The following is a 24,445-nucleotide window of genomic DNA, read 5'->3' as shown; positions in this document are numbered from 1 at the left end:
GCTCAATATCAAACAAACTGTCCAATCAGAAAATGGGCAGAAGACCTAAATAGACATTTCTCCAAAGAAGACAGACAGATAGCCAAAAGGCATATGAAAAGATGCTCAACATTGCTAATTATTAGAGAAATGCAAATCAAAACTACAGTGAGGTATCACCTCACACCGGTCAGAATGGGCATCTTTCAAAAGTCCGCAAACAATAAATGCTGGAGAGGGTGTGGAGAAAAGGGAACCCTCCTATACTGTTGGTGGGAGTGTAAATTGGTGCAGCCACTATAGAGAACAGTATGGTGGTTCCCTAAAAGTCTAAAAATAGAGCTACCATATGATCCAGCAATCCCACTCCTTGGCATATATCTGAAGAAAACCATGATTCGGAAAGATACAAGGACCCCAAAGTTCACTGCAGCACTATTTACAATAGCCAAAACATGGAAGCAACCTAAATGTCCATCAGCAGATGAATGGATAAAGAAGACATACACATACATACACACACACACACACACACACACACGACGGAATACTACTCAGCCATAAAGAAGAATGAAATAATGCCACTTGCAGTAACATGGATGAACCTAGAGATTATCATACTGAGTGAAGTAAGCCGGACAGAGAAACACAAATACCATATGATATCGTTTATATGTGGAATCTAAAAGGAAGGAAAAGACACAGATGAACTTATTTCCAAAACAGAATGTTTACCAAAGAGGAAAGGGGAACGGGGGAGGGATAAATCAGGCGGCTGGGAGTAACATACACACACTGCTGTGCATAAAACAGATAACCAACCAGCCAACAAAAACTCACTTATATAAATAGAGCAGTAGTAAAACTGACAGTCTTAGCTGTGAATTTCATTATTTGCCCTAGCTGTTTGGGCAGATATTTATGTTGAAATCAAATCGTCACACTTTGTGATTTTCACTCTCTTGTATTACTGTTTTCTGCTGGAGGAAATCATATATACGTAAGAAATGATCTCAAGTAAATGCAGTTTGATACAGATCAGTAACTTCCTTGTTCCCTGTCCCTTTTCTTTTGACTTATTTCTTGAGTACATTTTTAGCCAGTATTTGCTCAGAAGTCTTAAAGTGTTACTGATAATATTCAAGATATTTTTTCTTTCATTCTTTAATGTTTGGGGTTTGGATTTATGGCTTCTCTATTCTACCAATATTTTTTCATTTAGGTTAAGCTAGAATGGCTTCTCTTTCCTATCCATAAAGTCTATAGGTATCTTGGCATTTGAATCCTTCTTCTTTGGAGGTTCCTTTCTTAGGGATAAAAGAATCAAATGCAGTAAAACCTTTATGAGCTGGAAAGATGACTGAATAATTACTGTATTCAAACAGGGTTTCTGATCAACTGTAGCTTCTGCAGTTTCTAAAATATATTCATTTTCTTTTGCTAACATAGTATCAAATGGTTCTGAACAGATATTAGCCCTTTTTGATGATTCTGTTGTAACCAGCCACTAAATACCACCTTCACCACCCGTGGCCCTAACTGTGGTCACAGAGGACAGGAGATGGATCATCTGACAAAATCCTTACAGACAGATTCTGTCTCCATCACTCCTTACCCCCCTTCACGCCGTAGCGCTCAGAATATGCCCATACTTGTATAGCGCACAGATGAGACTGCTTCCAGCTGGAGGGGACCAGTTGGAAAATTCCACTGTAGAAATTGTTTTCAAAAGTAAATAGCAGAATATTGGTTTGATTTATCACCATTTCTAAAACAAAGAGGAAATCAAGCTCTGAAGGAAATTGTAACTGCTTGGCAGTTCCACTCAACCAGGGTTTTTCTAACTGTAACCATATTGTGCCTCTTGATACTGACTATGGCTTGTGTATGACTGCCTGGAAGGGAAATAATCTCCTCATCTGTAATCTCCCCTCGGGCCACTTTTTCACTACTCTTTTTCAGGTCCACACATTCAGGGGGCCGCACTGGTGTGAATACTGTGCCAACTTCATGTGGGGACTCATTGCTCAGGGAGTGAGATGTGCAGGTAAGAGCTCTTCCCTTTTCGCCTGATTGTGTAAGTTATGAAGCTATAAGGAGTAACTCATGAGGAGCTTTGCTATTCTGCACATATAATGGGCTGGACCCCCATTTGCTCTTAACATGCAACAGGCTGGATTCTCAGGCAGCCAATCTGACTTGATATTTTATCTGCCCTTCACCTTCTTGTACTTAATGGGCAGAAGTCTGGTCCATTAAAAAGAGAGAAGTTGTCTTGTTCAGAAAGTCTGATAAAAGGAAACAAAAGTAAGGCAGTTATATTTGTCTTGCCTTTGATGTTGCAGCAACTAAATTTATAAGAATGATTTTTTTAAAGCAGTGTACAGGGACCTATGATTGTTGCCTTAGAAACTGAATTTTAAAGATAACTTGTTAAGCTGAATTGTCCTTACTAAATTTTGTGAAATCAAATTGAAGCTTTAAAAATCTGTGAATTTATCTCAAAAGATGATTACCAAATTCTGAAAAACCACTTAGTCACTAATGTTTTGTTTGTGACATTTTAAAATCTTGAATATGCCCTATCTTCTTTATAAAATATGACCATAGTATTTTAGATTTAAATTTAGAAACTTGAAGGTTTCCACATAAAGAAATAACCAACTCAGGGATTTATTGAAATGCTTTATGAAATAAGTAGTTATTCACATAATGTGAAATTCATTTGTATAGAACAACTATACTGACTACTGGCCATTTATTCAAACTGCTCTAAATTCTGGTATAGGCTTAAAAATAATTATTTAAATTTCAGATGTGTAATGTTAGGTCATAGAAGTTTCTTTCTGCTATTTAAATTGTAAAACTAAAAAATACCTTCTTACATGTCTTTTGCCTGAAGCTTAACTCTAAAAATGTATGTGAAGAGTAAAGTATTTCAAAATGGTAACTGAAGTAATTCTGTCAAATTTAGCACTGTAAAAATCCACATTTATTTTGTGGCATGATTCCTAATGGAATATTTTTGTTGTCCATGATGCGCAGAAACTTCTGGGGTTTGATTTTTCTTATTTCTAAATTGCTTTTTCTTTGAATAGCAAGGTGTGGTATGCATTGCATGTGCACGTTCCAAGTCACCCTTCCTTCGGTTATAACTCCCTTAGCACCACTAAGGCATGATAAGGTTCCAGGCATGTATCACTAGCCAGATCCATTCAGGGACCTCGCTGCCAGGAGGAGGGGGATGAATTCCTCACGTCTTGACTTTGAACTGTGCAGAGGTGTCCGTCAAGGAGAGCCTCAGCTCAGAGCCAGTCTAATTCCTCCAACATCCTAGAAGGCTGACAGCCCCATTTGCAGTTCTCTGCCCAGAGAATAAATGAGGACAACATTATCCTTCTGGCTGGTGGTTACCCAGAGTCAGGATGAGGACCCATCACTAGGAAGGTTGTGGTTAAGCCTTTGAACGGAACATAGTCGTGTAGTAAGAACATCCACGTCGTTGTGGTGTTTCAAAGGCAAATGGAGTACCCTTTCCAAAGCACAAATCACCTGCTCGAAGAATGGTTGTCTTAAGAAGCCTGGTTTGCCTTTATGACATAGCCTTGACCAGCTGAGACTGCAACCGTTTCTTACACATTTTAAGACTGTCACTAATTCAAAAGCTTTTCTTTTACTAGAGTGATGATGTTTATCATTTACATTTTGCAAGAGTGAAGGCCATCTACATGGAAATTCTGAGTCAGCTATTAGCAGAGAATTAGCACAGCACATGTGAATAATCTTTGGCCATACGCTACAACCCCAAATCATGTTTAGAAGAAATGTTTTGGAATGTTTATGATAGTAATAATGTGAAGGAAAAGAAGAAAGAAAATGATTCACCCCATCCCATAGCCACCCACTTGATAGCCTCCACTTTTTATTGTGAGTAAAGGTCAACCATGTAAAGAAAAGCCTTTTCATTTTATGTTATATCTTGTCTTCAAAAGCATTATATTCTGTGTGATTGGAACCCTATTACTGAGCAATATAAGAAGAATTCAACCCATTTTTTTAAAATATGGAAGGTTGGGATTTGAATTACTTCTGTTTTCTATGACAACTAATTACATTTAGATTGACGGTGGGATTCTTTCATCGGAAGCGGCTCATCCTGACCTTTGAGCCATCTACTTTATATAAAACAGAATGCAAAGAATTAAGAACTTCAAGAGAGAGAGAACTAACTGTGGTAGGGTGAACGTTGGCTCCCCAGAGATGTCTACTTCCTAATGCCTAGAACCTGTGACTGTTTCCTCTCATGGCAAAGGAGACTCTGTGATTAAGTTAATGAAGTCGAGATGGGGAGATTACTGTGGACTGTCAGAGGGGCCCAGTGTAATCACAATCAAAGCGTCCCTGTAAGCGGGAGGCAAAAGAGGCTGAGTCAGATAAAAGGTATAAGAACAGAAGCAGAGGTCAGAAAAGAGCAAAGATGCTATGCTGCTAGCTTTGAAGATGGGGGAAGGGGGCCATGAGCCGATGAATGCAGGCAGCCTCTGGAAGCTGGAAAAGGCAAGGCAAGAAACAGATTCTCCCCTGGAACCTCCGGAAGGAGGTCTTAGGCTTGCTAAGGCCTTGATTTCAGTCCAGTGAAACTGATTTTGGGCTTCTGACCTCCAGAACTGTTAGATGATACACTCATATTGTTTTAAACCACTGAGTTTATGGTTATTTGTTACAGCGGCAACAGGAGACTAATACATTAGCCACTAAGCATTAAAGCTTTTACTTCCAAAGAAAAATGGAAGTAATACTGCCTGTCAGAAAAGAGATGTATTTATCTGCTTTTGATCACTAAGACAGCTTGCTTTGTTCTGGTTTCTTTTTTCAAAACCCACCAAGGCAGAAGAGAGGTTGTCAGGAATTTTTAAAGGAATGTTTGCCAAAAGCAGCAGTTTTGTATCCCACCACCACCCACTTTTTTTTTTTTTAACATTATGCAAAGTGTTGGGTGGTGTTCCAGTCACCAGGCTGGTGGCAGAATAGCTGAAGGAATCAGACTGAATCCAGCTAATAGCAAGCAAGCTGTCCCTTCAGTACTGGAAGCTCTAGGCTTGCTCAACACCCACAGCTGACAAGGACAACTGAGGGAGCAGCAGGGGGATGCAGTCATTGCAGACATGATCTTTCCAAAACTCCACAACATGAGGTTCCACAGTCGGCGTTAAACGTCTCACCTACCACAGTCTCCCTTACTTTAGGCTTCTTTAAAGTGGGTAAAATGATGTTGCAAGAGACCATCTAACTGCAGCTTGGGAGTGGTGCTCCTCCTACTAAAATATTTACGATCAAAGTAAGTGGACTTCAAAAGTTAAGTGCAAAGGATCATTGTTGTTCAGATGGAATAATTTTCCCAGACCATTTTTCCTTTCTTTATGAAATTTAAGCTTATAGGTTAAAGTAATCTATTATAAGATCACCAAACATTTCTCTCATGAAAAAGACCATTATTCCACCAGCATTCCTGAATTGTTTTCATTTTAGCCTTCCCAAAATACTCTAAGAAGTTAAGCCGGATAATAATTGTAAATCAGACACATCAACTTAGTGTTGGTTATTTATGAAAGTGACTTCATTTTTCCAGTGTATCATTATCATTGCTGCTGGCCCCCAAAAGGAAATGGCAGCAGTTTTTTTCCTAATAATAAAATGTATTTATTGCTTTGCGTATACAAGCACTTAACTTTTAGGTTGGAGAAGGGGAAGTAATTTCTTCTATTTTAATTACTGCTTTATTGTACCTAAAAAGTTATGTTTGCCCTTGTAACCCAATAAGAAATTGGTTAGACTTGCTTACGACTTTCATGTAGCTCCTTTTAATTGAAAGCAATGTTTTCATAAATATCCCAAAGAACAAAGTATTCTTCTTAATTTTGCTTGTTAAAATAATGACTTCTGATGCATGTTAGAAATGGGCTAGTCCCACTTTTCCTGGGTGGGCGTGGAGGTGGAGGTAGGGACAGCTAAGAGACATGTTTTAAAATAAAACTTCTATTTGCAGTGAATTTAAAATAGGAACACTCATAGAAAAGAATGAATGATTACCTTTCCTTTCAAAACACACATTAACATTATCCCTTAATCCTATCAATAGAATATAAATAATATCAGCTATTTATTTCAAAAAATAGGTTTCTGTGCTTTTTAGATATAAAGCATGCATGTTTTTTAGAGAAATCAAGCCCAGAAAATCCGAAAGTAACCTCAAGTTAGTATTCTAATAGAAATACTTGATTAATAAGGACAGAATGAAATATGATTTGAACTTCTCATTCTTCCTTTCATGTGTTTATTCTGTGCTTATTAACTTGAAGAATTGGGAGGGGGCAATGTGATTTAATTGTAATATAAAAATAACCTACCAAACCAAGAGATGCAACAAATGAAATAATCTTTTATGGACTTTTTTTTCCACTTATACTGTAGAGCTTCCCTGGGAGAAATTGAACTATATAGGAGTTATATGACTTTAATAAATAAGTATGAAAACCAAATAAAGTCTTAATGGCAACCTGAAATATTGATATATTGCTAGTCCCTGAAGCAGCAATTTTCAGAGCAAGCGCAGAGCTGGTATATTGCACTGTGAACTTAAGGGTATAATGATACTTCATTTTAATGACTTTACCCTATCCTTTGGTCTTTTGAAGGACTTCATATCCAATCCTGCCAAAAAATTTGGCCTTTGAAATTTATTTCTAAAATTGAGCATAATATATTGTCCCATAGTTTAATCTTATCCAAATGTAAGAAAGAATATCAGTTTAGGAAACATTTCTCTTCTTGTTAAATACCTAAATCTGAGCTCAGTCATCTCTTTATCCAGTTTTCACTGAGTCACAAATAAATTAGGCATTTGCTGATGTGTAAAATGGGAGATAACTGCAAACATTCAAAGGAAAAACGTTAATATTAGTATCAGACCATTAGTGCCATTCAGATGTTTTGATATTCTGTGGATGCATCCAAATTTTACTGTTTTACCTTCTAGTGGATTTCCACTTACTTAGGAAAGAACGTGACAAAACAAGAATATAATGCGTAGGTTTTATCACTGCTTTTTAAAAGTCCTTGCCAAATCACATATAGATTTCTGTAACAGTAAAATATAGCAGAGCCTTTTAAACTCAAGTATATACAACAAATAATAGGTACAACATACATTATTGAATAAGAGGTTGAAAATAGCAAATTCATCTTCAACCCTGAAAACAGTAACTCAGCGTACATCGTGTACTGCTGGTGAAAAGTGGTATATATATCCCTCAGTGGGAAGAGCACAGGCTGGGAATTAGGAAGCCAAGGTTTAAATCTCAGTTCTACCAGTTTCTGGCTGAGCAACTTGAACAAGTCATTTAGCCTCTCTGAGCTTCATTGTCTTTGTGAAAAGAAGACACGGGTAGGTTGTTACTAACAGCCATCTCCAGCTGGATCTGTGACTTCTATGTACACAAAGTATGAGCCACATCAACATTATTTTTAGATAATGAAGCTCTGCTGACTTTTATACTTTTAAAATATTATGTAAGAGTTCTTCCAGTTCTAGACGAGTTGAATAAATATGTTTTATTCCTCACAATAATGATAACAAAAGACCCTGGACAGAATATATACATCAATTATCAAAAGACTGAAAGTTGGGTAAAAGAAGGAAGGCTGAGTAGGGACCTCAGGACTCAAGGAGCCCAGAAGCGAGTTGCCTGGTGGTATTTTGGATTTGGGGTTTTTTTGAAACTCCTGTGTGTCCCAGCCTGAGCATTAAAGACACCCACAACCCATAAATGCCAATAGGCACAGACAAATCCCAAGAAAAGCTGGCTCTTCCTAGCCAAAGCCCTGGGAAAAGGGCACCCAAGCCAGACAGAAGTCTTTTAGCCGTATCTACCATTCTCCAGGTGAACACCATGATAAAGCCACATCGCTACCCCTACCCACGGACTTCTGCTGGATGCTGCAGCAGAAGTCTGTGGGTAGAACCCTATTTTCCATCCCACTCTGCAGTAACAAGGTTGCACTTCTCTCCTGTGAGTCTGTGAGCAGAGCCCTGTCTTCCATCACCATCTTGCAGGAAGAAAGTGGAACCCCTCCTTGGCTGAGACTGTGGGTGGAACCCTGACTTTCATCCCCCCACCTATAGTAGAAGCAGCACCCACTCAGCCCAAGTCTACGGGCAGAGCCCTGTCTTCATCCCTGACCTGCAGTAATGAGGCAGCTGAGACCATGATCGGAACTCTCTTCCGTGCCCACCCTGCAGTTCCATGCAGCACAGCACTCCTCCCCGACCAGGTTTGTGGGCAAACCCTGACTTCCATCCCTACCCTGCAATAATAACTAGGACATGGCCCTCTTCCCTCCCCAGAATGTAGGGTAGGGTCCTGCCATTTGAGTAACATACAAGTTTGGTAGGCAAAATGGCACTGCAATAGCATTCCAAAGGCTTTGTAAACTAGTTTGACATTTGAAACACAGCCTATGAAAGTGTGCCAGGATGTGCATTCTAAATCTAAACAGGTTAACTACCTGCTAAAATTGAAAATTTCAGTAGGAACCAGAGTCTTATAACACTCAAAATATCCAGGATGCAGTTCAAAATTACATTTCATACCAAGTACCAGGAAAATCTCAACTCAGATGAAAAAAGACAATCAACAGTCGCCAATATTGAGATGACAGAGATGTTGGAATTATCAGACAAGGAAAGCAGCTATCATAAAAACGTTCCAAGAAGCAATTAGAAACACTCTTGAAACAAATGAAAAAAAAATAGGAAATATCAGAAAAGAAATAAAGATATAAGAAAGAACTAAATGTAAATTTTAGAACTGAAAATTTTATTAACAAATAAACCCACGGGATGGGCTCAATGGTAGACACGATATGTCAGAGGAAGGAATCTGTGAAGCTGAAGATATATCAGTAGATATTATCCAATTCAAATGAGAGCAAAAATAGATTTTTAAAAGTGAACTGAGCTTCAGAGACCTGTAGAACAGTAACAGAAGATTTAGCATTTGTGTTGTTGGAGTCCCAGGAGAGGATAAAGAGTGAGAGGGTGGAAGATATTTGAAACACTGGTGGCTGAAGACTCCCCAGATTTGGTGAAAGCAGTCAGAGAAAAATGATGTACCTATTTGGAGGTACGTTTATGTAAATGAAGTGTATAAAGAACAGTGTAGATGAGGAAGCAGCTATAACCCCAGCATCCAAGTCCTTTTCAGGACCTGGCATTCACATCTGACGAACACAGAATTGGCCTAGAAGTCAGCTTAGCTCCTGACCTTAAGCTGATTATGACAATGCCTTACAGTGAACCCTGGGGCACTACCTAGGAAAGGCCTCTCAAAATGTTTCACTCTTCTAAATAATAACAGAGTCATGGTAAACAATTATAATTTACTATGTGTAAGCATTTTATGTGTATTAACATTGAAGCCTCACATTAACATAATAATAGAACCTAATAATCTAATATTAATGGATAAATACTATTATTATTCCCATTTTATATAACTGAGGCACAGAAAGTTTAAGTAACCCCCTCAAAATCACACAGCTAATAGATTCTAGATCTAACTCTAAATTACGGAAGTTATACAAAACATTAAAATTTCAGGGGAAATGAGGTCCTTTAAGTGGCCATTGCCATTGAGTTGCCTTATGATTGAATCAGAAATCTTATTTATATCTAATATAGAATAAAGAGGAATTTGGGGTTCGGGTTATGTATTCATTTGGACATTATTTAACTACACAGAACAGTGTTGGGTCATTTCTTCAGATGGTACAGATCGAGCTCCTTGCCCTGGCAGCCTTCACATATTCAAAGAAGCACCTGTTCTTCTTTAGTGATGATGATGTTTGGACACTATTAGCATGGGCTGTGCCATCACCAGTGCTGTTCACTTACACACACGTTCATCTGTTCACTTACACACACGTGTTCAAAGACTCAGCTTCCCTCTACACCTAGCCTGTTTTTGCACATGGGAGGTGCTCAGTACACATGACTTCTTCCCTTAGAGTCACCACAAGCCTTAAGTTCTTTTTTCAAGTTGATAATATCTACACATTTAATAAAAGAACAATTCTATTTATAAGTTTTGGCTAATTTTCCTTGTCTTTGTTAACTGTTACTGCCATATATATAACTAGATTTCAGCTTTACCAAAAGTCATAATAATGATAATGATCATCAGTATTTGTCTAACATTTTATAATATGCAAATCACCTTGAATGCATTGGCTTATTAATTCTCATAACAATTCTGTGAGGTAAATGTTATGCTCCCATTTCTGCCCAAACAGCAAGCAAAACTGAAGCTTGCCCAAGGACCACAGACAGTGGTTGTGGGACTGTATGGTTTTCAAATCCATTAAGACCTGGCTATAAATTGTGTGTACCTCAGTTGGACTGGATTTATGAGAGGTCAGCAACAAGTTTTCATGAACTTAAAAACAAATGGTTAATATTTTAAACAAACATAAAGGTGACATTTATTTTTAGTTAAATTATTCAGGTATGGTCCATGTCTTTTAGGTCCAAGTTAGCAAAAGATTTGTATTCCTCTCTATTTCTTCTAAAATGCCATTGTGCTCTTCTTGTTGAAAATAAAATACCTCAAAATATTAACTAGAAAATATTTGGGTTCTGGCATCTTAGAAGCTATAACCCAATAAAATGACAAAGCAAAGGAACAACTTCAGTAGAGGCAATATGGTATAGGTGTTAAAATCGTGGACTATACAATCTTTGTAGGCTTGAATTTCAGCTCAAATGTACTAAATGCCATGGGTAAGTTACTGAACACGTACATGCTTGGTTTCATCAGGTTTATGAAAGAGAAGAATAAAAGTACCTGGTTTATAGAGTTTTCTGTAAATAATGTAAAGCACTTGGAATAGTGCTTCGCATTAGTAAGCTGTTGATAATAGTAGTAACAAATAATAACTGTGGCTATTTTTAGCTACTAGATGTATTCTATATTCATTATCTTATACATATATATAAAGAGTTAGGAGTAGATACAAATACGAGCAGCATCAATTTAAGAGGGCCCTGGGATACTCTTACTTTTGGAGGTTCAATTCCACCTCATATCAGATTTATTAAAATGCAGTTATATCCACATTGAATATAATTTTTTATATAACTTTAAAGAAACGGAACTTTAAATTTTTAGTTGGCTAGTTGTTGTAATATTACATTTTGTAGACATTTAATTGAACACTTACTGATTTTGTTTGACCTGGGTTGGTATTCTCCTGAGATCATACAGCAAGTAAATGACAGAACATGAGCGAGAATTCTAGTCTTCTAACTTAAAATCAGAATTTTCCTAAAGAATGAGAAGAATGTTTCCCCCACTCTGCAGGCTGGAAGCTAGTCCCCTTTTAAACCTAATTCAAGTTGGAGTGTCTTGCCAAAATAAACACTCCAGAATGCTCAACATTCTGAAAATAATAATGAATTTTTCCTTTCTTTATTCTTTAGACTGTGGTTTGAATGTTCATAAGCAGTGTTCCAAGATGGTCCCAAATGACTGTAAGCCAGACTTGAAGCATGTCAAGAAGGTGTACAGTTGTGACCTGACAACACTCGTGAAAGCCCACATCACCAAGCGGCCCATGGTGGTGGACATGTGCATCAGGGAGATTGAATCTCGAGGTGAGGCGTTTCCAGCAAGGTTCAGAGCAGTCGTAACTCACTGCACAGCCAGGTTTTCTTCTGCCAGTTTAGGGGGAATGATTTCAGATAACAAATGATCTGAAAGTCTGAAATCAGTTAACAGGTAATTAACCAGCATGATTCCAAGGTACATTTAACCAGTTATAAGAAATATGCTTAAAATATATTTATGGTTGATGCTTCCTGTCTGTAAAAGTTGATATGTAGGTACCAATTCATTTGTCAGTTTTTATATTTTTTCTTAGGTCCAAAAAGCAAAGGTATAAATGCTCTGTTTAAAACTATCCTAGGCCAAAAAACCAAAAACCAGAACTGCATGCACCCTAATTATTCTTTGCCACTTGGGAAAAACTGCTATATGCCTATTAATATAGTTTATCTTAGTCTTCCGTTATGTAAAAGAATTTATGGTGTAAGGGGGGTGATGAAATAATTTCCCTTAAGACCTAAGGTATTTGATCTAGTTAGACAAAATGATGAGCCAAATTACAGATATTCAAGTGACAGTAGGTCAGAATTAAAGAACTGTGAGTGAAATGGTTTTATCTTGGGAGAAAAGTGTGAAGAGGTTTCTAAACATGTATATTTCATCATTCTTCCTGACACATTACTTCCCCAGCCTAAAGTATGAGAAGTTAAAATTTGAAGAAAAGGCATAATTCCAAAGAAACTAATTAGCTTCCCTGCTTTATTTCTACAGGTCTTAATTCTGAAGGACTGTATCGAGTCTCAGGATTTAGTGACCTAATTGAAGATGTCAAGATGGCTTTTGACAGAGGTGTGTTTTCCAGCAGGTTCATTAACTTAGGACAATAATTCTCTGCCAAAAAAGGCACAATTTCTTATGTTATTCTTTCCATTATTTTTCTAAATCATTAATGATCATTATGCCAAATGAAAAAACTTAGCTTATAATTTTTATTATTTTTTGTATTAGTTGTAAGTATTAAACTGTTAAATTTCAGGGTGAGAAATAAGCATAAAATTTAACTGTATTACCAACATTTGAGTATCCAAGCCTGGTCCACGTTCACCAAAATGTATACATAGCAGTTAAATTTACCAAGAACCATGGAGAAAACAGTGGAGGTGGATGGTAGGGGAGGGAATCTAAGTCATTGCAGATCTCAGAATTTCCAGGTTTGCGGTGGCCCACCTAACTCTGCCTGCCATGCATGCCTCCCCAGCATCTCATTATGAAAGTTTGAGCTCATGTCAGGGCAGGAATCTGAGAGGAACTGGGGACCTTCTGGCATCAGACCTCCCACTGTGGGAGAAAGGACCCAGCCAAAGAAAAGCTCAATGGGACTTCTTTTCTTTTAACTAACGTTTAAATTAAGGTTTCTTGCCATGGTTCTCCAATTTGTCTTTGTTTTGAGCACTGGAATAGGTGGTACCAAGGAACTGTAAACTTGAATACAGGAAGTGAAACAGAATAGGAGTTGTGATCGTAAAGAGCCTCTTTCCTTTGCAAGCACATATTTCTAGTTCCATTACACTCCCCTCCCATCACAGACCTCTTACAGCCAACAGAGACAGAAGACAAAATAAATGAGATATTACTACCAACCCAGTAGGAGGAAATCTAGGTCAGCCCACATATTTGATAAGATTGAAGAAAATGACATGAAGTAATGGCATCAGGAACAACCCTGAATCTACGCCAGATTGAATGTTAGGCATTTCTTTTTCTCTGAAAGGTAGCAACCTGTATAACAAAGTGAATCAGCTATACATATACATATATCCCCATATACCCTCCCTCTTTTTTTTTTTTTTTTTTTGCGGTATGCGGGCCTCTCACTGTTGTGGCCCGTCCCGTTGCGGAGCACAGGCTCCGGATGTGCAGGCTCAGCGGTCATGGCTCACGGGCCCAGCCGCTCCGCGGCATGTGGGATCTTCCTGGACCGGGGCACGAACCCATGTCCCCTGCATCGGCAGGCAGACCCTCAACCACTGAGCCACCAGGGAAGCCCTCCCCTCCCTCTTGCGTCTCCCTCCCACCCTCCCTATCCCATCCCTCTAGATGGACCCAAAGCACCAAGCTGATCTCCCTGTGCTGTGCATCTGCTTCCCACTAGCTATTTATTTTACATTTGGTAGTGTATATTGATACAGCCACTATGGAGAACAGTATGGAGGTTCCTTAAAAAACTAAAAATAGAACTACCATACGACCCAGTAATCCCACTTCTGGGCATAGACCCTGAGAAAACCATAATTCAAAAAGAGTCATGCGGGCTTCCCTGGTGGCGCAGTGGTTGAGAGTCCGCCTCCCGATGCAGGGGACACGGGTTCGTGCCCCGGTCTGGGAAGATCCCACATGCTGCCGAGCGGCTGGGCCCGTGAGCCATGGCCGCTGAGCCTGCGCGTCCGGAGCCTGTGCTCCGCAACGGGAGAGGCCACAACAGTGAGAGGCCCGCATACCACAAAAAAAAAAAAGAAAGAAAGAAAAAGAGTCATGCACCACAATGTCATTGCAGCTCTGTTTACAATAGCCAGGACATGGAAGCAACCTAAGTGTCCATCGACAGATAAATGGATAAAGAAGATATGGCACATATATACAGTGGAATATTACTCAGCCATAAAAAGAAATGAAATTGAGTTATTTGTAGTGAGGTGGATGGACCCAGATACTGTCATACAGTGTGAAGTAAGTCAGAAAGAGAAAAACAAATACTGTATGCTAACACATATATATGGAATCTTAAAAAAAAAAAAAAAAGTTTCTGAAGGACCTAGGGGCAGGAGAGGAATAAAGACTCAGATGTAGAGAATGGACTTGAGGACACGGGGAGGGGGAAGGGTAAGCTGGGACAAAGTGAGAGAGTGGCATGGACATATATACACTACCAAATGTAAGAGGCTGCTTTTTAATCATTAAAAATCTTTCATAAGCTAAATGGAATAAAAGAAATCTAGTATAAGATCTAGCTCAGAGTAGACACTAATTAAGTCTTTAGTAGATGAAAATTCAGCTGTTTTAACAAAGTACTAAGTGCAGGGGGAGGGCAGAAGGGGCTGCCCTGAAAGAAGGCCAGCTTTGCTTGAGAGTCATAAGGCCCAGCAACTCTAAAATTTCCTCTATTTTATAATTTTTTCTCTTGTTATCTCAACACTCTAAAGTTTTGTTTTGCTTTTTCACTTCTCACTACCTCTCCTACCCCCAGGGCTCAGGCAAGATCTAATGTTAGGTGTGGGAACCTGGGGTGAATCAAAGGTGGCCTCTTGTGCTGGGTCGTTTGTAAGTTGGGAGGACCTCAGTTGTTATTTTTCACATTCTCTGTGTTTATTTCAAAAAGGAAAATAAAGTAACCCCACATTATTCCCCTAGGATTTCTCAAGTACTCATGAAATTTAAAAATATTTCTGTTAACCTCAGTCATCCCCTACTTTTCCCCTCCATCATTAAACATGGAAAAATAAGTAACTTCAGAATATAAAATTCAAAAAAATATTCTTTCACAGAAAAAAATATATATATATTTCAGCACAGTGAATTTGATGTTAAAAACTGAAGCATTGCTCATCTTTAAAAACAGTATACAAAAATGTTATTTGTTAAAAGTGCTATGAATCCAGATATTTACTTGTTTCTTTTAACATCCTTCAAAGATGGTGAGAAAGCAGATATTTCTGTGAACATGTATGAAGATATCAACATTATCACCGGTGCACTGAAACTGTACTTCAGAGATTTACCAATTCCACTCATCACATACGATGCCTACCCTAAGTTTATAGAGTCTGCCAGTAAGTATGATGGCGTGCATTTGTAACCTGACAAATCGCCTCTTCTTGGTAATCACATCTCCTGTTTTTTCTGCTGAGTATCTTGAATGCATTTTATGAAGTATTTCTCCCTGGCCTCTCTCCATGGCTAATACACTCACAAGAATTCTGAACTCTTCTCTAACATAGGTTGTTTATGACTTCTACCATCAGAAGCATCTTTGCAATGTATTTTCCAAAGTAAGGCTTATACCAGTTCTCCTAGATACGGACCAGTACTTTTGTAAAATAAGATAAAAATAACTAGAAAAATAAAATTGAAAAAACAAGACCAACTATTTGTTATTAGATTCAGCAAGCGTGAAGATTACTCTGTCAGAATGCTATAAAATATATAAATTCTTACTCTCAGTTTCTGTCCTTATCCTGTGACAGGCCATTAATAAGCAGTTTGCAAACTGGCACGGGTTCACAGATTATACTTTAAGGAGCACTATTTTAGATCAAAAAGTTATTTTTTAAGTTTTAGTTAAGATGAAAATGAGAAAAAGCAAAGGCTCATTTGCCAAATTTTATTTATGGTGCAAAAATTATACCTGTAATTTACACTTTTTTTTTAAAGAAGGGAATTCTTTACAGATTTTAAGTGTTGGCATTACCATTTTTTAGAAAAGATAGGCTATTTCTGTCATTTACTTTTCTCTCTTAAAAACCATATGCCGTGTTAATCTTTAAATAATAACATCACTTCCTTAGTAACACTGATTTGCTTTCTGATTTTGAAATTTCACAAGTACAAACTTTCTTTGTTCTAACTTTCAGTTTCCCCTTCAGAGCTTGTGTTGAGAATTTCTGTGGTTAGTTCCATGGAGCCCTGATTTCTCGCGGGTCAGCTCAAGCTCTCATGTAGAGAACAGCTGTGAGAATTACACTGGTTTTTACAAACTTTCATGTTAGAAGCCTGAAAAGACTCTAGATCTCTTCCATGGGAATGGGGGATTCAGGGCAGATCATGAAAATGGTCTGAGGGAGCTTACAGGTTCTTCTTTGTTGGGGCAGAGGTTTCCTCCCCAGAGAGATAAGTCAGATCGCCACTAACCTGGAAGGCACTTGACATACACCTGTATCGCGAAGGGCTCCTCAGACCTCGGTTTGCTCTGACCCCCGGCACAACTCTGGGGGCTCCACTGGATGGTGTTCCTGCCCCCTGTTGCTTGCAAGTAAAACTGAAACTCAGCTCTGTGGCTACCCCAAGGGCATCCGATTAGCACAGGACAGAGCCAGGATTCAAACCCCGGGTATGAACGCTACACAACCCCTTTATCTACTTAGAAGAAGAATCTAAGCACTCCTTATGGATTTTAAGGCCTTTTGCCCCACACCCCCCAACTACCTCACCTTCTTGCCCCACACCCACCTGAGTTGCTGAGGACAATCTCCCCTCTTTATTATTCTTCCAAAGCATTTGTCACTGTTCTTGGGTTTGTGTCTGAAACAGCCCTCCGGTGTGAAATCAGCCAGCCCCCTTATGTCACCCCTCAGAGAGCTCTTGAAAGCACATCGTAAGAAAGAAACTTTCCTAAATCAAGGTAGAAATTCCATTTCCTTCTAATATAAAACTGTTTTGATGTGTGACATCAAAAACCCTGGCATAATAGTTACACACAATATAAACGTTTACTGTATGTGTTTGATACTGATATCAAAAATTTTGTGGAACATTGTGTCCTTGTAACATGTCTTTCCTAGTAGTAGAGTCTGTTTTATTCTTTAGATGCACAGATATAGCCATCCTCTTATCTGTATAAGCAGATAAGGAAGATGAGTGAAGCTAAGATTTATAGAGCATATACCAGGTGTCAGGAATGGTGCTAGGCACTTTACACCCATGATGTTGTTTTAGAAGAAATGAGATGTTACAGGTATAAGTAAATTGTCCAGGGTCACATGGTGAGAGGAGGTGGCCCTGGCATTCAAACCCACATCTGTCAAAGCCGTGCTGTCTCCACTCTACACACAGCCTGGCTCGCCTGATGGAACAGGGTACAAAAGGCTTAAACGGAGGAGGAAGATAGGAGGGGAGGGGCGGAACCCTTTCCAAACAAAGGACAGGGCTAGCTCACCCCTCCCGATGAGCTTTTTGTATCTCAGAACTTTTTTGTATCTCAGCCACTAAAACAACTGGGGCCCTGTTTTTCAGGTCTCAGGTCTCTGGCATTTATTAGCAGCCCTTGCCAACAAAAAAATCAGAGTTTGTGTTAAAGCTTTCTCCTGCAAAAGCTGTTTGAGCTCTGCTCTTGCAGCCTTCCTTGGAGAAACTGCTGGGTAAAAGCTGGAAGGGAGTGGTGGCAGGAAATGAAGAAAAGGATTCAAGGGTGGAGGAGGCCAGGGCATCCCAACCAAAATCTTGAAGAGCTTCGTGATCCCCTGGAAACTCACTTATGAACCACCTAGAAGCCTTAGTCTACCCAGCACTTCCTCCTCATTCCCTCTCCCCAGTGAAGAAATTGGTGCCCTACAATACAAAGGCCCAGAAGACAGATGCTTCTCACAGGCCGTGCTCAATAACCCAGCATGCACGGAGGCTTCCCAACCACCGTGGAAACAGCACTGCCACAGTTGAGCTCCTGGTCAGGCTGAATGGAGAAACCTTCCTCTGGCCAAGGAGTGTAAGAGCTCTTCCCAGAAGATCTTAGAAAAGCTACATGACTCAGTCAGTGTGTAACCTTGAGCGAGTCAGATCAACTCAGAGAGAAAACCCAGAGTTCTTTGTCCTCAGCAACTTAAAATGTCCTGAAGAGAAGCCTGGTAGCTTGCCGAGTTTCCCCTCAGCTCTGCCACTGATTCACCCCTTTTGCTTGCCTAAGTTTTATTCTTCTTGTATTTTAGTTTCTCTGTAAAGAATTAGACAATACATTCTTTCAAAGAGCTTGTAACTAGATCTGACGCAGGTTCAGAGTGCTCATTTCCTGCCCTGACAATGTCCACATCCCCCAATCCTCCAGACCTTCCCTGCACCTCGCAGCCGTAGGCCGCCTTTCTCCCCTGGATTCCCATTGTGCTTGGCTGGGCTTCTTTCACAGCCTGTTCCTTCCTGCCGAAGTTATAGTCATGTCTGGTCTTCCCTAGTAGACTGTAACTTCCTCAGAGGCAGGGGTCCTCTCCTGTTTGCTTTCCCGCAGTGCCCAGTCACGTAATAGGTACTCAAAATATTTGTTGAGTAAACATAATTTTATATTAAGAACCATAGAATCTTAGAGTTTTTAGATACTCTAAGGGGTCACATAACTGGACTTTCTTCTACAACACATTCTTTTTTAAATACCCTGTAACTGCAAGATCACTGCTTCTCTAGGCGGCCCGTCCGCTGGTGGACAGATGTCCACTGACAGATGCGCAGGGAAATCTGCCTGCTTTTACCTCCCTCCCATTGGCGGTGGTGCCAGTGTCACCCTCTCCCACATGCAAGCCTTTCGTATACTTGAACAACTGATGGTGGCCATTCATCTCAGAGTACATTCCACTGTGTCTGTCTCGCTCTTAAATTATGCTGTGGTTTTCTTAAGGCTAAAGATTTGTGTTCTCTGAAGAATTGATCATGGGCAAGACTCTTCTAAGTGGGGAAAAAAGAGAAGTGAATTCCAGGGAAGAATTTTTGTCAATTTAACATCCATATATTCAAATGCATTTTGTCATATGTTCCCAAATTTATATCTCCAGTCCGGACCTCTCCCTAAACCCCAGATCAATCCACAGTCAGTACGTTCACTTGGACGCCTGAAGGACATCTCAAACAGAACTCTTGACCTTCCCCCGAGACCTCCTCCATCCGTGATCTTCCCCATCTCAGTGGATTGAGGCTCCATCCTTCCAATTGCCTAAGCCCAAACCTTGGCTTATTCTTGATTATTCTTTTTCATACAGCCCTCATCAAGAAACCCTCTGGACTCTACCCTCAAAATAAACCCAGAGGGTTTCCCTGGTGGCACAGTGGTTGAGAGTCCACCTGCCAATGCAGGGGACGCGGGTTCGTGCCCCGGTCCGGGAAGATCCCATATGCCACGGAGCGGCTGGGCCCGTGAGCCGTGGCCACTGGGCCTACGCGTCCGGAGCCTGTGCTCCGCAACGGGAGAGGCCACAACAGTGAGAGGCCAGTGTTCCGCAAAAAAAAAAAAAAATATATATATATATATATATTCCCAGAATCCAGCAACTTCTTACCACCTTCACTGCCACCACCTGGTCTAGACAAGTGTCATTCCTCACCTGGATTTTTGTAATCATGACCAGAGTGGTCTTTCTGTTTTCACTCTTGCCCTTCCATAGCCTGTTTCCCACGTGGCAGCCAGAGGAGCAATACTGTGAAAAGTGTATGTCAGATCCTGACCCTCCCTCATGCAGAACCTTCCCATTTCTCTCCGTAAGTGCCGTGTTCTTAGACTCGCCCGCAGCACCTGCCGTGATAAACTGCCCTGTTACCTCTCTGACCTCACCCCCGTCTGCTCCTCTCTGCTCAGCCTCCTGCAGCCACACTTGCCTCCTCGCTTCTCCTCAGACATTACAGGCACATTCTCCCCTCAGAACCATGGCACCGATGTCCCTCTGCCTGGAACCATCTTCACCCAGATCTCCATGGGTTTCATTCCCTCCCTCCCTCAAAGTCTGTACACGAGACTTTCTTTCTCATTAAGGCCTATCCTGATCATCCCATGTAATATTGCACCCTCGCAGCCCTCCCAGTGTTTCTTATCCTGCTGTTTTCTGCATAGCGCTCATTCTAATCTAGTATAAACTGTAAGATAGAATATTTATTGTCTATTGCCTCCAGTAGAAAGTAAGCTCTCTGTGAACAGGGAATTTTGTTTCTTTGCTAGGCCACCTACACTGTCCTTAATTTCACACTATCTCAAGAGTCTCCTTATAAAGATTAACTATAGAAGTGAAAAGGAAACTAAGTTACTCTTTTTTCAATTTCCAGAATACTATGGTTTCAAATTAATTAGTCCAATCATAAAAACTATAGCTAAGTAAAAACTAAATAGTAGTTTTCTATAGTAAATGGAATTCTCTTCTGTTTGTTCTAGAAATAAAATGATTGGATTTCAGTATCTGAGATGTTATTGCTGTTATGAATTGGCACTTTGAACCTTAATGCCCCATGGTTCAAAGACTATGCATTATTTATCATAGCAAAAGGCAAATAATACATTCTTTATTGCTAAGAAATGAACCAAGAACTCTGGGGAAGCTTTGGGCAGAAACTGTAAAATGGCCAAAGTTTCTTTGAATTAAAAAGCTTCAGTCACTGTTCACATTCTGAAATTTATCACATCTGCTCTGCCAATGCTAGGAACTTTTCACTTTCATCTTGTATCAGTTTTTACCTGACTCCAATACATTGCCATTGAGTTGGTTTGTTTTATAAATTAGAAAGAGTAGGATTCTTGGTCTTGTGTCTAAAATGTTGTATTCTGGTCAGATATGGCCTTCTAGCATTTCAAGGCTGCTAACCAACACTTAAAGGCAATTGCCCTGAAGCCCAGCGTTTAAAGGCACCCCATCTTCTTGACGTTTGGATAGAAGCAGGAATGTGCTATGGTCCTCTTTTTGAGAGCATGAAATTCTGAAGATGTCTATTGTTTCTGAATATGGAAGTGGTTGATGAATTAAACGCAGTCTGTGACCTCAAAGGAATGTGGGTTTTTGGCCAAAACAGAACTAAAATATCCAAATGAAGATTGTTCCCCTCAAAGTTTACACCTTTGTAAGAGTCACATTTTTCAGGGATCCTGTTGTCACTCAGAACGTTTGGAATTGCCTTCAAAGTCTGTACTGCATTCTTCTGAATATCTTAAGTAGAAGAATTGTGCTTTGAGAGTAGAATTGACTTTTTTATATAACAAAATAATTTAAAACTAAGTCTAATGAATAAAGGAAGTAAATATTGGATGATACATTTCTTGGTCTACAAAGAAAAAAGCATGAATATCAATTAATAAAACTTTGGCAGGGGTTGCAGTGGGCACTGGGCTGGCATCGCTTGTATACCATTGCTGAAAGGAGATTTTCAAAATATTTTGAACAGTGCAACATTGTTTCAATATGTCTGTAATGTTCTAAGATGACCTTATTTGAATATATAAGTTTTTATCCTTGCATACGTTTATGTGTCTGAATTTTTTATAGTTACATCCTATATATCCAATATCCAATTTTCATATTTATCAGACTTTAGGACCCTCAAGTGAAAACACTGGGTGCTCTCCCCAAAAGTCCAAGTAAATGATATTGCCACATTGACACTAAACTTTTGGAAATCTGAGACTTGAACCTTAAAAATACTTTCCAAAGCTGTGGGCAAGGAGCTGGGAGAAAGCACTTCTTGTCAGTTTTAGAAGATCACCACAAGAATAGAATTAAATGGGCCATTTGTACCAGTTGTCTATTAAATTTTCTCTCCTTGGTATTCATCTTGCTACTGTAGAAATTATGGATCCTGATGAGCAATTAGAAACCCTTCATGAAGCACTGAAACTGCTGCCGCCCGCTCACTGCGAAACCCTCCGGTATCTCATGGCGCATCTAAAGAGGCAAGTTCCCAACTCGGACGCTTATACTTGTACCACATCCAAATGTTAAGAATCAAATGAAAGCAAAGGTGAAAGAAAGGACAAATGATCTACTGAATGAATGAATAAATACATAGGTATCTTGTCTTCTTGTGTAAAATCGCACACATTGAGAAGGAATGCTAAAAAAAATTCACTACAATACTGAATGCAGACTTGATTCCGACATAAATGTATTCGCAGTTCAAGTATATGTTCCAAATATGTTAGAAATATCAATATTCTGCTGAGGACATGCATTAATTTTTGTGGAAAGGGAAAAGGTTGCAGCTGTAAAGACACTAGCATTAGTATAATAAAGGAAGAACGAAGCAACTTGCAAGGAAGCTCACTTATGTCTTGCTCCAAAATAGGCACTTCAGACTTGGCATTTTAGATTATTGAATTAATGTTGCCAACATTGAAACCTGCTGTAAAAAGTGATGGAGTAAAGTAAGGAGTAAAGAGAAGAATGGAAAATAAAATACTTCAGTTACTTCTGGTTGAATGTTTTAAAGTGATTGATGGTGATATAGCTTTATTTCCCTGCTTGGTCACCCTCCATCTCTCCCAGTTGAAGCAAGGTTTTTAAAATTATATGACCAAGTTTTAGTGGCTTTAGGATTTCCAAATATAGTACCAATCAGAAACAAAAAAACCCAGCAGAACTTGACATCTACTTTGTATGCCTTTAGGTGCAAGTTACCCAGAAGTGAATATTTAACTCACAGTGCTTTTAAGGATTTACGTGGTTTCCCTCCTTAAAAGCACCATAAGTTCAAACTTGTTTTAATATGCTTCACTTGTAAATTCAAGTTTGCTGTGTATGTGGATGCAGTTAAGAACTCCACACTAAAACAAAGGAATAACTCTCAAATTATAGTCTCTGTGCCTTTGCTGTAGCAGTAAAAAGAATATAAATACACTCCCTGACGAGGTTGCTTAGCTTGAGCCATTTCCTATTAATATGGCTACCACTCTCTCCCTAACTACTCAATAAACCATTCAACTTGGCAAAAATGCTCTATAGGAAACAAGATCCCGCCAAAGTGGAGGGAGAGCTGATGGAATTATCAAGATGACCCTTTCCCTTCCCTGTTTACAAACACACCCCTGCAGCTCTAGGCTGTGGCAGGCGGATCCACAAATAGAACTGACTCCACTCAGGCCAGCACATCAACTCAGGCTTCAGCTCCAGTGATCACCAGAAGTTTAAATTATTTACTAACATCATTTACGTTAAGGAAAGTCAGTACTTTGAAGTTAAGGAGAAGTGCAGAGAAATAACCTAGCGAAAGAGCTGATCAGTGGGCACAAACCTTTACTGTGAATCTTTTGTTTTAGTGCTTCAGCACGCCAAAGACCCCCGTAGCCTACATGAAGTCACCCTCCCTTCCTTGTATTTTTCAGAGTGACCCTCCACGAAAAGGAGAATCTGATGAATGCAGAGAACCTTGGGATTGTTTTCGGCCCAACCCTCATGAGATCTCCAGAACTAGACGCCATGGCTGCCCTGAACGATATACGATATCAGAGACTGGTGGTGGAGCTGCTTATCAAAAACGAAGACATTTTATTTTAGATTTTTAGTTTGAAGGAAAAAAGAAATGTTTTACAGATGAAGGAATGTTTTATAGTAATTTAATTGGCTCTTACAGCTGAATTATTTCTTGGTTAGAAGTTTGGGCATATAACCAGATTAAAATGAAGGAACTTCCCATTGTTTTCATAGCACTGCTCCGCTGTCCTTGTAAAACAGTGAACACATGCTTTCCAGTTCTAGTAGTCCTGGGTGTTTATCACGTTAAGAGAAACTCAAGCTAGTGCATGATTAGCCCCCTGTTTGGCAAGGGAACCCCATACAAAGGAGACACCAAGCCTGCGCCACCCCTTCGTCCTGGGTCGCCTGTGGTTGTAGTCCAGCATGTTTCACAGAGTAACTCTGTCGTGACTTTGCTTTTGGGTCCTGCGTCACTGGTTTCTGATGCTTCCATAAACATGCACACAAATGGAGAAACCAGCACCTCTGGCTGCCGCATCGCCATAGACTATAACATATGCCTGCTTTTCTCAAATGCTTTATTTCTGGTTTCTCTTAGTTCTTCTCTAGCATAGTACTTTCTTTCCAGCAAAAGCAAAATGTGTTTTCAGATTTGTTACTTTAGTAAATTATCTCTACCAATAAAAAAGTACAACGCAGAGCATTTTCTGTTAAATTATTCTTGGTTTTCAGTTGTAATTTTGTGTTTTTATCTGGCATGCAGTTATTAATTTATTAAATTTGGCTTTTAGAAATCAAAAATATTGATAGCTCACTTTTTTCTCATGACTGAGAGTATTTGGAAAAATGTGTTTGGCCATTTATTTAATACTGAGTACACCCTCTCACCTC

At 39.5% G+C, this 24,445-nt stretch overlaps 1 protein-coding gene across 1 annotated transcript in view; it reads left to right on the top strand.

The window, feature by feature from the left end:
* Positions 1-23,635, top strand: part of CHN1 (chimerin 1) — a gene marked incomplete at both ends in the record, with an annotated part of 196,456 nt that extends 172,821 nt beyond the window's left edge. The window contains 6 exons of the mRNA XM_079710705.1: positions 1,942-2,026; positions 11,516-11,689; positions 12,411-12,488; positions 15,329-15,466; positions 21,930-22,035; positions 23,464-23,635. Coding sequence (XP_079566831.1) covers positions 1,942-2,026; positions 11,516-11,689; positions 12,411-12,488; positions 15,329-15,466; positions 21,930-22,035; positions 23,464-23,635 — 753 coding nt within the window. The remainder of the gene's footprint in view (positions 1-1,941; positions 2,027-11,515; positions 11,690-12,410; positions 12,489-15,328; positions 15,467-21,929; positions 22,036-23,463) is intronic.
* Between the last annotated feature and the right edge of the window lie 810 nt (positions 23,636-24,445).

Source organism: Hyperoodon ampullatus (genome assembly GCF_949752795.1).
Source record: "Hyperoodon ampullatus genome assembly, chromosome: 8".
In the NCBI taxonomy this organism is placed as follows: domain Eukaryota; kingdom Metazoa; phylum Chordata; class Mammalia; order Artiodactyla; family Ziphiidae; genus Hyperoodon; species Hyperoodon ampullatus.
The sequence above is the reverse complement of the archived record's forward strand: the minus strand, read 5'-3'. Positions and strand labels throughout refer to the sequence as shown.